Below are 14,360 nucleotides of genomic sequence, written 5' to 3'. Positions count from 1 at the left end.
TCAAATGGAAGGATTTTGAATCTCAATTCGCTTCTTTATTTTAGATTTTTATTTTAATTGAATTCCATTTATTTGGAGGGGATCCATTGCGGCGAATCTTACTGGAAAAAGAAAACTTAAAAGGGACTATTTTGGCATGTCGAACTAAACGTGGGACTTAATTGGAAATAAAGCAAAAAATGCAAGAAATTCAATGTAGCCAAAGTATTCAGTGTTTGTGGGAATCTTGTCAGCGTCCGATTCTGAGCGCAGCGGACGCTGCCACATCATTTCATGCAGCATACGCTGCTGACAGAAGCGGACGCTGCCACATAGGTAGCGTCCGCTGTAACACCCCAAATTTATCTTAATTGAGTTTATTTGAGATAATCGGAGATTACAGAGTTCAAGAGCCGACTTGATTTTGATCAGGGTCTATTTTGGAATTTTAGGATTTTTCAGGGACTAAAATGCAAATTTGGAGTTTGTTATATTATATTAGTTGCTTTGACTTCTTCCTTATCCTCCACCACCTCCTACAAGCCGTCTCCCTCCATTGTTAACGCCCCAAAGCTTCTTCGAGCTTTCAGATTTCAGTTTCCGATCGATCCGTCCGTTAGAATTTATTTCTGAAGGCAGATTAGCGATCACAGCAGCGAGAGCTTTGTTCTATTGTAAATATTTCTCAGATCAGTTGTACTTCTATTTTTGGATGTTGTAAAAATCTATTGAGTTTCGGTTATGTTGTTCTTGAACGAGTTCTTATCATTTATTCTCAGTCGGTTTTGAAATAGAGCGTCGTTCGAAATTGTTATGATTTTCGGAAGCATAATTCAAAAATGGGGATTTTGAGATGTGTTGGATTTGAGTTGTTATTGTTGTTTTATCATTTATTTTGAGTTGTTTGCAATGCTGTATTGCTGTCTGCATTTCCGGTTTGTTCAGTTTATAGCCGTTATACCGCCGGTTTGAGTTTTGAGATTTTGAACCGTTTGAATCGTAGAACTTTGGCAAATGAGTTCGTTCGTCGTTGTTGATCTTATTTTTCCTATTTACAGATTCATTTGAAGTTTGTCGAGCCCAGATTTAGCAGAAGTCGATCTTCGAAGAGTTGGACGAAGAGCGGTAAAGAATTTACCTTGAGCGATTGTTGTTGTTTAGGTTGTATAGTTTCTGATATAACCTTTTATTATAGCTTATCCAGAGTTGTAGCTTTTCGTATCAAAAGGTACAAACAGTCATCGTTTCAGCGGGATATCACACTCGAGATAGTTGGTTCTTGAGTTTTCCCTTAAATCACATACTTGCATCAATACTTGTTCTAGAATGTGGAACATGTATTTTTTTGTTTGAGCTTTATTATATGACTTAATGCTTTATGTTTTCATATGCATTCATCTTGAGCCAAACCTTTGATTTCAGTGGGCAGAACAACCCTTTTTGTTTAGAATTTTTTGGAGCTATACTGCGAGTGGCCTGGGTTGTATAAGTTCACCTAGCGTCAGCATACTCCTTATAGTCGCACCAAAGTCTAGGGGATTGGGATACGTGGCACCACCTCGATTGGGAGAGTCGGTGAGTTGTTACGTGGTCTCATCCTCGGGATCCCAAAAGCATAGCAGCAATCCCTTGTTTATCAGAGTTGATATCCCGATTTTAAAGACATGCATTTCATTCGTATTGATATTGAATATGTTATTGTCTTAAAAGCATGTTGTTATTTTACTTGTTATTGCATGTTATGCTGCTTTTACTGGGAATATCTTTCTCACCGGAGTTATCCGGCTGTTGCTTTGTTTTTTATGTGTACTTGGCAACAGGTGGGGCAGGATCAAGTGAGCAAAGACCTGGTTAGCATCAAGAGTGAGAGATAGAAGTGGGACTCGGTTTAGAAGTTTTTTCAATATGTCAATCTAGTTTATATTTGAAGCATGTTTAGAACTCAAACTTGGTTGATGTTTGTAGTTTCTATTATTCCAATATTGTGGATTGAATGTTGTCGTTACATGTATTATGCACCTTGTTATGCATTTAATGTATTGGACTTGAGCTTTGGCAAGATTTTCTGCTGTATTTTTAGTCCTGTGCTGTCACCGCTCGATCGGTAGAGTTTGACCGATCGAGCGATGGACTTTGTGCCAAGTCTTTGTTTTGTATTTTGCATGCCCGCTCGATCGGTTGAACTTTATCGATCAAGCGGTGCTGGTGTTTCATCCAGGCAGAAAGTTTGCAAATTCTTGCTCGCTCGATCGGTTGAATCTTACTGATCGAGCGAGGCACTTTTAAAAAAAAAAAAAAATCTTTATTGCTTTTAGTCTTGGATCTTTTATGCTTAATTATTTTTTAATCTGAGATTAGATGTTTAGAACCGATGTCTCACATTAAGTGGTATCAGAGAGATAAGTTCTTGGTTGAACAAGGAGTGAGCGGGGTAGATCGAGTCCGCGTGTATTGGCTCCTCGCTTGTGATTGAATTATTTATTTGATTATTTAAATTACATGCGAGCATGCTTTATTAATTGAGAATTATTTGAATTACATGATTATGTGATTTAAAATTTTAAAGCATGATCTACTTGAGAAAAAAATGTTTTTATTTATCGACTGGTATCCAAAATTCTAAGAGGTTGAAAGGGCACCGATTTGTAGCAATTGAGATATCTCGTGTCCTAACCTTTGATTATCAGATGAGTCCTCGTCGAGTTATTAAAAGAAACCCCCCTCCAGTTACTCCTCCGAATGAGCAAGCTAGTACAGAAACTGATCAGATGGATGCCACAACGACGCCTATGGAAACCTTACTGAAGAGGTTTCAGTCGTTTAATCCGCCTTTGTTGCAGGGTACAGAGAATCCTTTTGACTGTGAGAGCTGGTTGGACGACATTGATCAATTGTTCAATTCCCTTGATTACTCTGACGACCGCCAAACTAGGTTAGTCATTCATCAACTTCGTGGTGTTGCTAAGAACTGGTGGATCACAACGAAGAGAGCCATGGAGAATCGAGGTACAATCATTACTTGGACTCTTTTCAAATCTGAGTTTTATAAGTGGTTTTTCCCAATTTCGTACCGAAAGGATAAGGGAGCCGAGTTTGCTAATCTGAGGCAAGGAAACTTGAACATCGAGGAGTATGTAGCCAAGTTTGACAGTTTGTTAAGGTTTGCACCGCACATTGCCGAAAATGAAGAAGCAAAAGCCGACCAGTTCATCAATGGCTTGAACCCCGACATCTTCACGTTGGTAAACACTACTAGGCCTGATAACTTTGCGGATGCCATGAATCATGCAAAGGGAGCTGAAGCAGATTTGTGGAGGCAGAGAGGAACTTTGTTTGTACCTCAGCAGCCGACACAGTCACAGAATCAACCATCTTAGCACCAGAATCAACCACCGCAGTATCAGAACCAACCTAAGAGGTATGAAGGAAGAAGCGGTGGGGGTAACAGAAAGGATCACTTCAGAGCCAAAGGAAAACAGTTCAAGAAGCCGGGGAACAGCTCTTCTAGCTCCAGCGCCTCCAAACAATTTGGTTCAGGATAGAGTTCTGGATCTTCATCTTTGTGCTGCAACAAGTGTGGAGGTAGACACTCCCAAGAGCAGTGTGTAGGAGTTTTCGGGAACTGCAATATCTGTCAGCAGCCAGGACACTTTTCTAAGGTGTGCCCTCAGTGAGGTAAATATCGAGCTCAGAGTGAGAGTTCTTCTAGACCTACAGCTCATCCAGAGAGGCAGACTTCTGCGGTTCACTCCTTCTAGCCTCAACAGCAGAATAGACAGGGAGGTAACCCGAATGCGAACCAGCCTCCGAGATAGCATGCACGGGTCTTTGTTTTGACAGAGGATCAGGCTCAGGCAGCACCTGAAGATGTTTTAGCAGGTAACTATTTGATTTTTGGTTATTCTGATCATGTATTGATAGATACAGGTGCTTCTCATTCCTTTAGCTCTAAAAAATTTGTATTGATGCATGCTTTGCATACTGAGCTTTTGCCTACTGTAGTAGCTGTTACTTCACCTTTGGGTGGAGGAATTGTTTTTGTCAGATTAGTCAGAAATTGTGAACTTTGTTTCGAGGAAAATTTGTTAGAATTCGACTGCATTGTACTTGGGCTGTCAGATTTTGACTGTATTGTTGGTATAGATGCTTTAACCAAGTACAGAGCAACCATCAATTGTTTTCAGAAGGTTGTCAGATTCAGACCTGAAATGGCAGACGAGTGGAAATTCTTCGGTAAGGGTTCTTGATCTAGAATTCCTTTGATTTCTGTGTTATCAATGACTCATTTTTACAGAGAGGTGCAGAGGGATTTTTGGTTTATGCAGTTTATGTACTGAAATCTAGCCCTGAATTGGTTGATATACCAGTGGTTAGAGAATTTGCTGATGTGTTTCCGGAAGAGATTCCTGGATTTCTATTCGAGATATCGAATTCAGCATTGACTTATTGTCAGGTACTCAACCTATTTCCAAAGCTCCTTATCGTATGTCACCGGTTGAATTGAGAGAATTTAAAGAACAACTTGAGGATTTGATTGCCAAGGGATACATCAGACCTAGTGCATTGCCTTGGGGTGCTCTTGTTCTGTTTGTTTGGAAGAAGGATGGTTCTATGCGGTTCTGTATCGATTACCGTCAACTGAATCAAGCGATGGTAAAGAACAGGTATCCTTTACCCCGAATAGATGACCTTTTTGATAAATTGCAGGGTTCTTCTGTCTATTCGAAGATTGATATGAGGTCGGGATATCATCAGTTGAGAGTGCGTGAGGAAGATCTTCCTAAGACCGCATTCAGAAGGAGGTATGGTCATTTCGAGTTTATAATCATGCCGTTCGGTTTGACTAACGCTCCAGGGTTTTTATGGGTTCTATGAACTGTATCTTTCAGCGTTATTTGGATGTGTTTTTTATTATCTTCATCGATGATATTCTTATCTACTCGAAGAACCGTACTGACCATGCAGAGCATTTGAGGATCGTCTTGCAGATTTTGCGGACTGAACAGTTGTTTGTCAAGCTGTCTAAGTGTGAGTTCTGGTTGGATCGAGTTGTCTTTCTCGGTCATATTATTTCAGGAGATGGGATTTCTATTGATCCCAGCAAGATTGAAGCGGTTATGAAATGGACTGGACCGACATCAGTTCCTGAGATCCAAAGCTTTATGGGTTTAGCTGGTTATTATCGCCGATTCATCAAAGGTTTCTCATCTATTGCCAAGCCGATTACCCAGCTGACTCAGAAGAATGCGCCTTTTATCTGGACTGCAGATTGTGAGACTAGTTTCGTTGATCTGAAGAGGAGACTGACCAGTGCTCCGATCCTTTCTATTCCATCTAGTACTGAAGGTTTTACCGTTTATTGCGATGCTTCTAACCGAGGCTTGGGATGTGTTCTTATGCAGTATAAGCATGTGATAGCATATGCATCAAGGCAGCTAAAGCCGCACGAGACTCGTTATCCGGTTCATGATCATGAACTCGTTGCGATCGTATTTGCTTTGAAGATCTGGCGTCACTATCTGTATGGTGAGTCTTTAGAGATCTTTTCTGATCATAAGAGCCTTAAGTATTTGTTTTCACAGGCAGATCTGAATATGAGACAGAGAACATGGTTAGATCTGTTGAAGGATTTCGACTGTGAAATCAAATATTACCCGAAAAAGTCGAATGCAGTTGCAGATTCCTTGAGCCGAAAGCTTTGTTCTTTATCTCTTTCTACTATCGGTGTTTCTCAGTTGATTGATGATTGTTGCACTTCTGGTTTGGAGTTTGAAATAGATAGTAAGACTATCAGAGTGTTTGCTATTCAAGCCAAGCCAGAGTTATTTATTTTGATCAAAGAAGCATAGAAGTCTGATCCGAGCACTCAGATTTCAGTAGAGAAAGTCAGATATTGGCATCAATCTGAATTCCAGGTTAAAGATGATGTTTTGTTTGTGAATAACCATATTGTTGTGCCTGATATCTTGAGTTGAGGCAGTGTATTCTCCGAGAGGCTCATTGCAGTCGGTTCAGTATTCATCCTGGAGGCCGTAAGATGTATAACGATCTGGAGAATCAGTTTTGGTGGAAGAAGATAAAGAGCGATGTTGCGAGATTTGTATCTCGATGTTTGAACTGTCAGCAAGTGAAAGCAGAGAGGAAGCGACCAGGAGGTTTGTTGCACATTCTATCTGTTCCTGAATGGAAATGAGATCACATTTTCATGGATTTCATCACGAAGCTACCGCGGTCTGTTCGAAGATGCGATGCTATTTGGGTAGTGATCGACAGATTGACGAAGTCTGCTTGATTTATTCCGTACAGGATGACGTATCGTCACAATCAAATGGCGGAATTGTATTTTAGCAACGTTGTGAGATTGCATGGTGTGCCGAAGTCAATCGTTTCAGACCGAGACCCTAGATTCACTTCGCATTTTTGGCACAGTCTTCAGGAGGCACTTGGTACTCGATTGCATCTGAGTATAGCTTATCATACTCAGACCGACGGACAGTCAGAGCAGACTATCCAGACGTTAAAGGATATGCTTCGAGCAGTACTGCTAGACTTTGGCACTAGTTGGCAGGATTCTTTACCTCTTGTCGAGTTTTCTTACAACAACAGTTATCAAGCGAGTATCGGTATGGCGCCTTTTGAGGCTTTGTACGGTAAGAAGTGCCGATCTCCTTTGTTTTGGGGCAATGTGTCTAAGTCACCTGATTTGGGACCGGATATGCTTAGAGATATGGTAGAGCAAGTTAAGATCATTCAGACTAGAATGTAGTCAGCTCAGGATAGACATGAAAAGTATGCAAATATCAGACATAGACCTCTGAGTTTCAATCAGGGAGACCGAGTATTCTTGAAGATTTCACCTTTTAGAGGCACTATTAGATTTGGAAAGAGAGGGAAGTTATCTCCAAGATTCATTGGACCATATGAGATTCTTGAGAAGTTAGGCGATCTTTCCTACAAACTTGCACTTCCTCCATCTTTATCTGGTATTCACGACGTTTTTCACGTCTCTATGTTGCGGAAATATCATCTAGATCCTTCTCATATTCTTCAGACTGACGAAGCCGAACTTGACGAGACTCTAAGCTACTTTGAGCGACCAATTCCGATACTTGATCGGAAGGAGAAACAACTTAGAACCAAGTCGATTTCTTTGGTGAAAGTGCAGTGGAGCCGTCACGGAGTCGAGGAAGCGACTTGGGAGACAGAATCTGACATGAGACATCGTTTTCTTGAGTTATTCGGATGACGTGAGTTCTTCTTATTGTCTTTTGTTCTTTATTCTATCTTATGTGATTGATTCTTATTGATTTCGAGGAAGAAATCTCTTCTTAGAGGGGGAGTGTAAGGCCCGGGATTATTTAATTTAATCCGAGTTTATTTAATTTTAATCCGAGTATATTAAATTTGGAAATATTTAGAGTTTCTATTTAAATTCTAATATTCTTAAATTATTTAGGATTGAAATTGAATTAAAAAGAGGACCGAGGACTAAATTGCAATTTTAAAAGTTTCAGGGGCTAAATTGCAATTATCTGAATACATATCCAAATTTAATATTATGTATCAGCATGTATACGTGTGAAGGATATATGCATTCAGAAAAATTGAACAGAGGAGCCGAGATATTTTCCTTTTCTTTGAAATTCCGATTTTTGAATCGCCGTAACTTTTGATTCGATCGTTCGATTTTGATTCCAAAAATTGTTCTGGAATCCTTGCAACAAGGGCTTCGATCTAATGTAAGTTTCTCATCATTTTGGCATGTTTTTAATATTGAAGTTTGATAAAGATCAGAATTTGATTGTATGGTCATGTTCTTGAACGTTTCTACTTCGTATAGTCGAAACCGGATCGAAGGTTGATTATTGAATGAACTTGTTATGATTTTCAGCATGTATATTGAGAGTTATAGCAGCTGATTGTGTATGATATGCTGGTTTATGAGATTATCTTGCTGATGTATCACGTTCATGAGGTGGAAAATGATTATGATATTTTGTCGGTTACCGATTTTCAGTCGCTACACCGTTAATTCATGTTTTGAGACTGTTTTGATAGCCGATGATTGAGCTGAGATATTCTTAGAGATGTTGTTGATGTTGTAGTATTTTTATTCTTCAGTTTCAGACGAGTTTTGAAGGCTAACGACTCAAGAACTTGAATTCGAACCGAAGAAGATGAAGTTGAGGTTGAAGTTATTTTGATTGAAGATATATTGATGATTTTGAATCGATTTTGAAATGATGGAGTTGAATGAAGTTTGATATGAATGTTTTGATGTTATGTTTCAGATTTGAAGCGTTCAAAACCAAGAAAATACGAAGGTATAAGACGACATCACGAGTCAGGGATTTGAAACTCAAGAATGACGCTTCTTGAGTTGTCCTGCCAAAATCACATATTTGTTTATTGTTTTGATTTGATTTTGATGTTGTCGATCCATATCAGGTAGTGGATCTTTGAGTTTGAGCCGATATGATTACGATATGATATGTATGGAATTGATTCTATTGCCAAGGTCGGAGACGACCTTATTTTCGAGTCAAGAATGACTACGATAGATGGATATCCATGTAAAGATCATTTACGAATCTTGATGGCAACGACGTTTTATGAATCAATTCTTAATCGATATATTCGTTATTTACTCTATTGTCGAGTCGATTATGATTAGAGTTGATATGATTTATTTAACGCTTTATATGTCGATTATACTGAGAATGATTTCTTACCGGATTTTATCCGGCTGTTGCTTTGTTTTGTATGTGTGCATGGCAACAGAGGGGGCAGGAGTTGGTCAAAGACAACATTGACAGCTTGGGAGAGAGTTTAGAAACTGAGGACTTGGGTTGTAGCTGAAGTTGTACTGTAGAATACATCAAACTTGTTAAGAGAAGTTTAGACATGAAACACTTATGATGTTTGGTTGAATTTTGTTAGTTTAACATCTTTTAAATGATTCGTTTGATGTAATAATCGCATGGCTTGATGCTAGGAAATTACTACATGTATGTATGTATGCTTCCAGATTTATAACATGTTTAGAATCCATGTTTGTAGATGATTTATGCCTTGTTCCATGTTTTGACAGCAAGAATAATTATGCAGATTTTCTGGACAGGGGAGCCCGCTCGATCGGGTGAACTCCTCCGATCAAGCGCGGCCTGTGAATTTGGAAAATAGAGAAATGGAATTTTGAGCTCGCTCGATTGGTGGAACTAAATGGAATTTTGAGCTCGCTCGATCGGGAGAGTTCCACCAATCGAGCGAGGCCAAAATATGCTCAGACCCAAGAATTTGATTTTCCAGCTCGCTCGATCGGGTGAGTTTGTCCGATCGAGCGAGGTGCTGAGATTTTAAATTTTTTTTTATTTGGTTTGAGTATTCTTTTAAATACTTGGTTAATTGTTTTATTAATCACTAATTGCCCTAAGATGAGATTAGCAACCCGAGGTCCCCACAACAGGTGGTATCAAAGCTTAAGTTTCTCGGACTGAGAATAGATGAGCGGGGTAGATCGAGTCTTCTATTCTGATTTTTTATTTATTCTTAACGCATGTTTATTATCTGAATTGATTTACAGCTTTAAGAATTTCATGTTATATGTTATCTGATATGATTGGAAGCATGTTGGACTGAGACTGAATCAGACTCAATCTTTTGAGAAGGCATGATTGTACTAATCAGAGGGAGACTGAAACAGAACTATGGTCTGAGATATAGATATTGATGAATTGTGCACTAATCTATTTGATTCTCAGATATGCCTCCCCGACCAGCACCGACTACGAGACATACTTTGGCAATGAATCAGCCAGAACATACTAATGCTGCACAGGTACCAGTAACAGCACCTGAATTAGGATAGGGTAGTTTGTTGATACGATGAGTGGTGATGCCAATCCAATGGAAAAACTGCTTAAACGATTTCAATCCTTTAAACCACCAATTTTACAAGGAACTGAGAACGCTGTGGATTGTGAGAACTGGCTGGAGGATATCGAGCAGTTATTTGAATCCCTTGACTATACAGATGAACGTCGGGTGAGACTGGTGATCCATCAATTACATGGCCTTGCAAAGAATTGGTGGGTAGAGGCGAAGAAAGCGTTTGAAAATCAAGGTACAGTTATTACATGGGCTATATTTAAAACTGCTTTCTATCAGCGATTTTTTCCTGTTTCTTATCTTAAGGACAAAGGAGCGGAGTTTGCAAGTTTTCAACAGAGACAAATGAATATTGAAGATTATGTTGCAAAGTTTACCAGCCTACTGAAGTTTGCTCCGCATATTGCTGCAAATGATGAAGCTCAAGCCGATCAATTTATAAATGACTTGAATCCAGATGTGTTCACTCTTGTAAATTCGGGACGACCGAATAATTTTGCTGATGCTCTTGATCATGCAAAAGGAGCTGAAGCAGGTATACTGAGGCAACGAGGAGTACAGTTTGTGCCACATTCGGTGAAACAAACGCAAGAGCAGCCACAGATTCCACCACCACCTCGATTTGATGCTGGAGGTAGCAGTAGTGGTAAGAAGAATTTTTTTAAAGGAAAAAGCAAACAGTTTAAACGTCCAGGTAGTAGCTCTTCTAGTTCGAGTGGATCCAGACAGTTTAGAGGTGGACAGAAATCCGGTACTTCTGATGTCTACTGTTCTAAATGTGGAGGACATCACACCAATGAGCAGTGCCGAGGAGTGTTTGGTAGTTGTCACATTTGCCAACAACCGGGTCATTTTGCGAGAGTATGTGCACAGCGAGGTTCTGGAAGTGTAGGTGATCGGTTAACTCGTGCCCAGAAACGCAGCGGAAATATTAAAATTTTTAACAAAAGAGATCCGAGCACTTGTGTAGCATTCAAAATTAATAAACCATAGGGTGTTTAGAAGTTTTATCTATCAATCTCAAAGATTGATTTATGGCTCCAACCAAGTTGATAAACAACTAGGCTCTTGAAGTGGTAGATACTATCTACAAGCTTCCAAGAGCACACCTTGCTCAAAATGGATTCAACACTTCAAGCCTTCGAATTAGGTCCACGACTAGACGATCTAGATCCGCTCTAAATATGCACTAAAATATTTAGAGAATTTTGCATTGAGAATTTCATTTTATTCTTCCTCAAAAATGAAAGAAAAACTTGGAGAATATTTCATGAAAAGTGTTCGGCCACTTCCTCATGGAATTGGAATTGTATATGTGTGTATAATATAATAATGGTGAAGAATTAAATTGATACAATTAAAACCATGCATAAAAAAGTGTAAAACTTTCATGGAAAATTGCATCCAATCTTCCAACCCTTCAAATTCCATCACAGGCATATTTTATATGCATATATATATATATATATATGTTTTATGAACTTATTTAATTAAACATTAAACTTAATCCCAATTAAATTTAAATAATTAATTAAATCTAACTTGAACTCATTCAAGTCCACTAGTATATATAATTATTCAACACTATATTAATTTGAGATTTACTAGACTCAATAGTGTTTAATTAATTCAACACTTGAATTAATTTAATTATTTGTATATTACAAAGTCTACTAGTGTAAAATTAATTCAACACTTGAATTAATTAATTAAGTTCAAAATAATAGTTTAGAAAATCAACATTTTCACAAACTAATTATTTTAAGTCAACTTTTAATCTTGAAACACATTCACAAATTAAAAGTTATTTTTCCATTTACTCTCCAATTTAGAAGTCAAACTTCTAATTTATTTTACTTATAAACTCCTTTATAAGTTGTTCAACACATTGAACTAATTTTAATCTCAACGGGATCTAGAAGGCTAGTACTTGTGTGACCCTCAATGATTCACTGATACAACTAGTAGTGGGTTCACATCTCCATGTGATTCGGGATCAACAAGTCCCTTATGTGAGCATACCCCATATAGCTCCATTCTTATTGATCAACTTCTTGATAACAAGAACGTCAGAAAACTCAAGTCTGATAGTACCCAACCAGTCATGTGAAATGTCTATCAGCATCGTTTACATGACTTCCTAGGTATCAAATGATAGTGCCTGCAAGAACCAATCAATTATGGTTAGCGTACAGTACGGTCCCTTCAACTCATATATCCCGACCGATTCGACAACCATTGGTTTATCGAGAGTTGTCATTGAATCGATAACTATGTGTCATGCCGTAGTTGCATCGAAGGTGTAATTCAAGAAACCCCTTTCTTAATTACCACCTACTCTGATCAGAGATTTCAAGCTACGTATGCATGAGATTACATAAGATATCCATACCCGTAGGTAAGCGGTGAATCCCCGACTACAATGCATTAATGACTTCTATATGTTTTGTCACAACACCCAACATTTCCACCTGATGACCCCAGATGAGTCGGCAAACAAGTCAAAGTGAAGCACTAGCATATAGAGTCTTCATGTTGTCCCGGGTCATAAGGACTAATGGTGTACAACCATAAACTAGGACTTCTCCACTCGATAAGTGAGAACCACTTGGAAAATCCTTTAGGGAGGGTTGTTCAGTGCACTCTACAAGGAGCACCTATTTGCATGCTTGGACATCTCCATGTCCCCTACCAATGAAACATGGTACTCACATCGCAAATACTAGTTTCAAGCTTGAGCGGCCTTTATCCTTTTTTATGGCGGCTGAATCGACTAGGAACAGTTTAGAATATACAGTATTCCAAATATGAGTTTCATGATAGTCATCACATGACCATATCATATTCTTTCTACTATTTGTATATTCAAGGGCTTTATCTATGCAGCTTGCATGGGTATACAGATAAAGATTTGCCAAATTAAATAATGTCAAATATTATTAAAATAAAGATTGTCATACAAGAGTTCTCTCAAGGACCATCGGCCAACACATTGGCTCGACGGGCACCTACTCTAACAATCTCCCACTTGCACTAGAGCCAACTACCCATATTCTTCAAACCCATTGATTCACGATGCTTTTCGAACAATATGGTCCTGGTAAATGCTTAGTTAGTGGATCAGCAATATTATTTGGGGAGGCGACTCTGTCTAACAAGACATCTCCTCGTTCCACAATTTCCCGGATGATGTGATATTTTCTCAGTACATGTTTGGATTTCTGATGAGACCTTGGTTCTTTTGCTTGAGCAACGACACCAGTGTTTTCGTAGTACACCGGGACTGGATCAACTCCATTAGGAATAACGCCCAACTCTTGGATGAAATTCCTAATCCAAACAGCTTCCTTTGCAGCATCTGATGCAACAATATATTCTGCCTCAGTGGTTGAATCCGCAGTGCTGTTTTGCTTGGAACTCTTCCATCAAATAGTAGCACCATTGAGAATGAATATAAAACCGGAAGTTGTGTTCGAATCATCAACATCGCTTTGGAAGCTAGAGTCGGTATAGCCTTCCAATTTTAGTTCTCCACCCCCATAAACCAAGAACATATTCTTAGTCCTTCTCAAATACTTGAGAATTTCTTTCACAGCTTTCCAGTGTGGAAGACCAGGGTTAGATTGATATCTACTTGTAACACTAAGTGCAAAGGCCACGTCAGGACGTGTAGATATCATCGCATACACGATAATACCAATTGCAGATGCATATGGAATGCGTGTCATCGCCTCTATCTCTGCATCATTCTTTGGAGACATGGACTTGGATAGAGACATGCCATGACACATTGGTAGATGTCCTCTCTTAGACTCATCCATCGAGAACCTCTTCACGATGGTATCAATGTATGTGGACTGGGTGAGACCAAACAATATTTTCGATCTATCCCGATAGATTTGTATTCCTAATACAAAAGATGCTTCACCCAAGTCCTTCATCGAGAACTTACTCGATAACCATACTTTAGTTGATTGCAACATTCCTACATCATTCCCAATGAGTAGAATGTCATCAACATAAAGTACCAGGAATGTCACAGCACTCTCACTGACCTTCTTATACACACAAGGTTCCTCAGGATTATTAGAAAACCCAAACTCTTTGATTGTACCATTAAATCTGAGGTTCCAGCTACTAGATGCCTGTTTAAGACTATAAATATATCTCTGAAGTTTGTATACTTTATGCTCACTTCCGATAGATGTGAACCCTTCAAGTTGAGATATGTAAATTTCTTCCTTAATATCCCCATTAAGAAAAGCTGTCTTCACATCCATCTGCCATATTTCATAGTCATACCATGCGAAAATGGCAAGCATTATCTTTATAGACTTGAACATTGCGACTGTAGAAAAAGTTTCTTCAAAGTCAACTCCTTGCCTTTGAGTATAACCTTTTGCTACCAATCGAGCCTTGAAGGTCACCACCTTCCCATCCGTCCCAAGTTTCCTCTTGTAAATCCATTTACACCCTATAGGAACAATTACTTC

General features: G+C 38.9%; 1 protein-coding gene across 1 annotated transcript; it reads left to right on the top strand.

Annotated features, from left to right (window-relative positions):
- Positions 1-9,864: 9,864 nt before the first annotated feature.
- LOC140889324 (uncharacterized) lies at positions 9,865-10,759 on the top strand. Its single transcript, XM_073297041.1, has 2 exons — positions 9,865-10,338; positions 10,562-10,759. The coding sequence occupies exons 1-2, from the start codon at positions 9,865-9,867 to the stop codon at positions 10,757-10,759; spliced, it is 672 nt and encodes a 223-aa protein (XP_073153142.1).
- Positions 10,760-14,360: the final 3,601 nt, after the last annotated feature.

This window comes from Henckelia pumila, chromosome 3, assembly GCF_033568475.1.
Source record: "Henckelia pumila isolate YLH828 chromosome 3, ASM3356847v2, whole genome shotgun sequence".
In the NCBI taxonomy this organism is placed as follows: domain Eukaryota; kingdom Viridiplantae; phylum Streptophyta; class Magnoliopsida; order Lamiales; family Gesneriaceae; genus Henckelia; species Henckelia pumila.
This window is presented reverse-complemented; position numbering and strand designations above follow the sequence as displayed.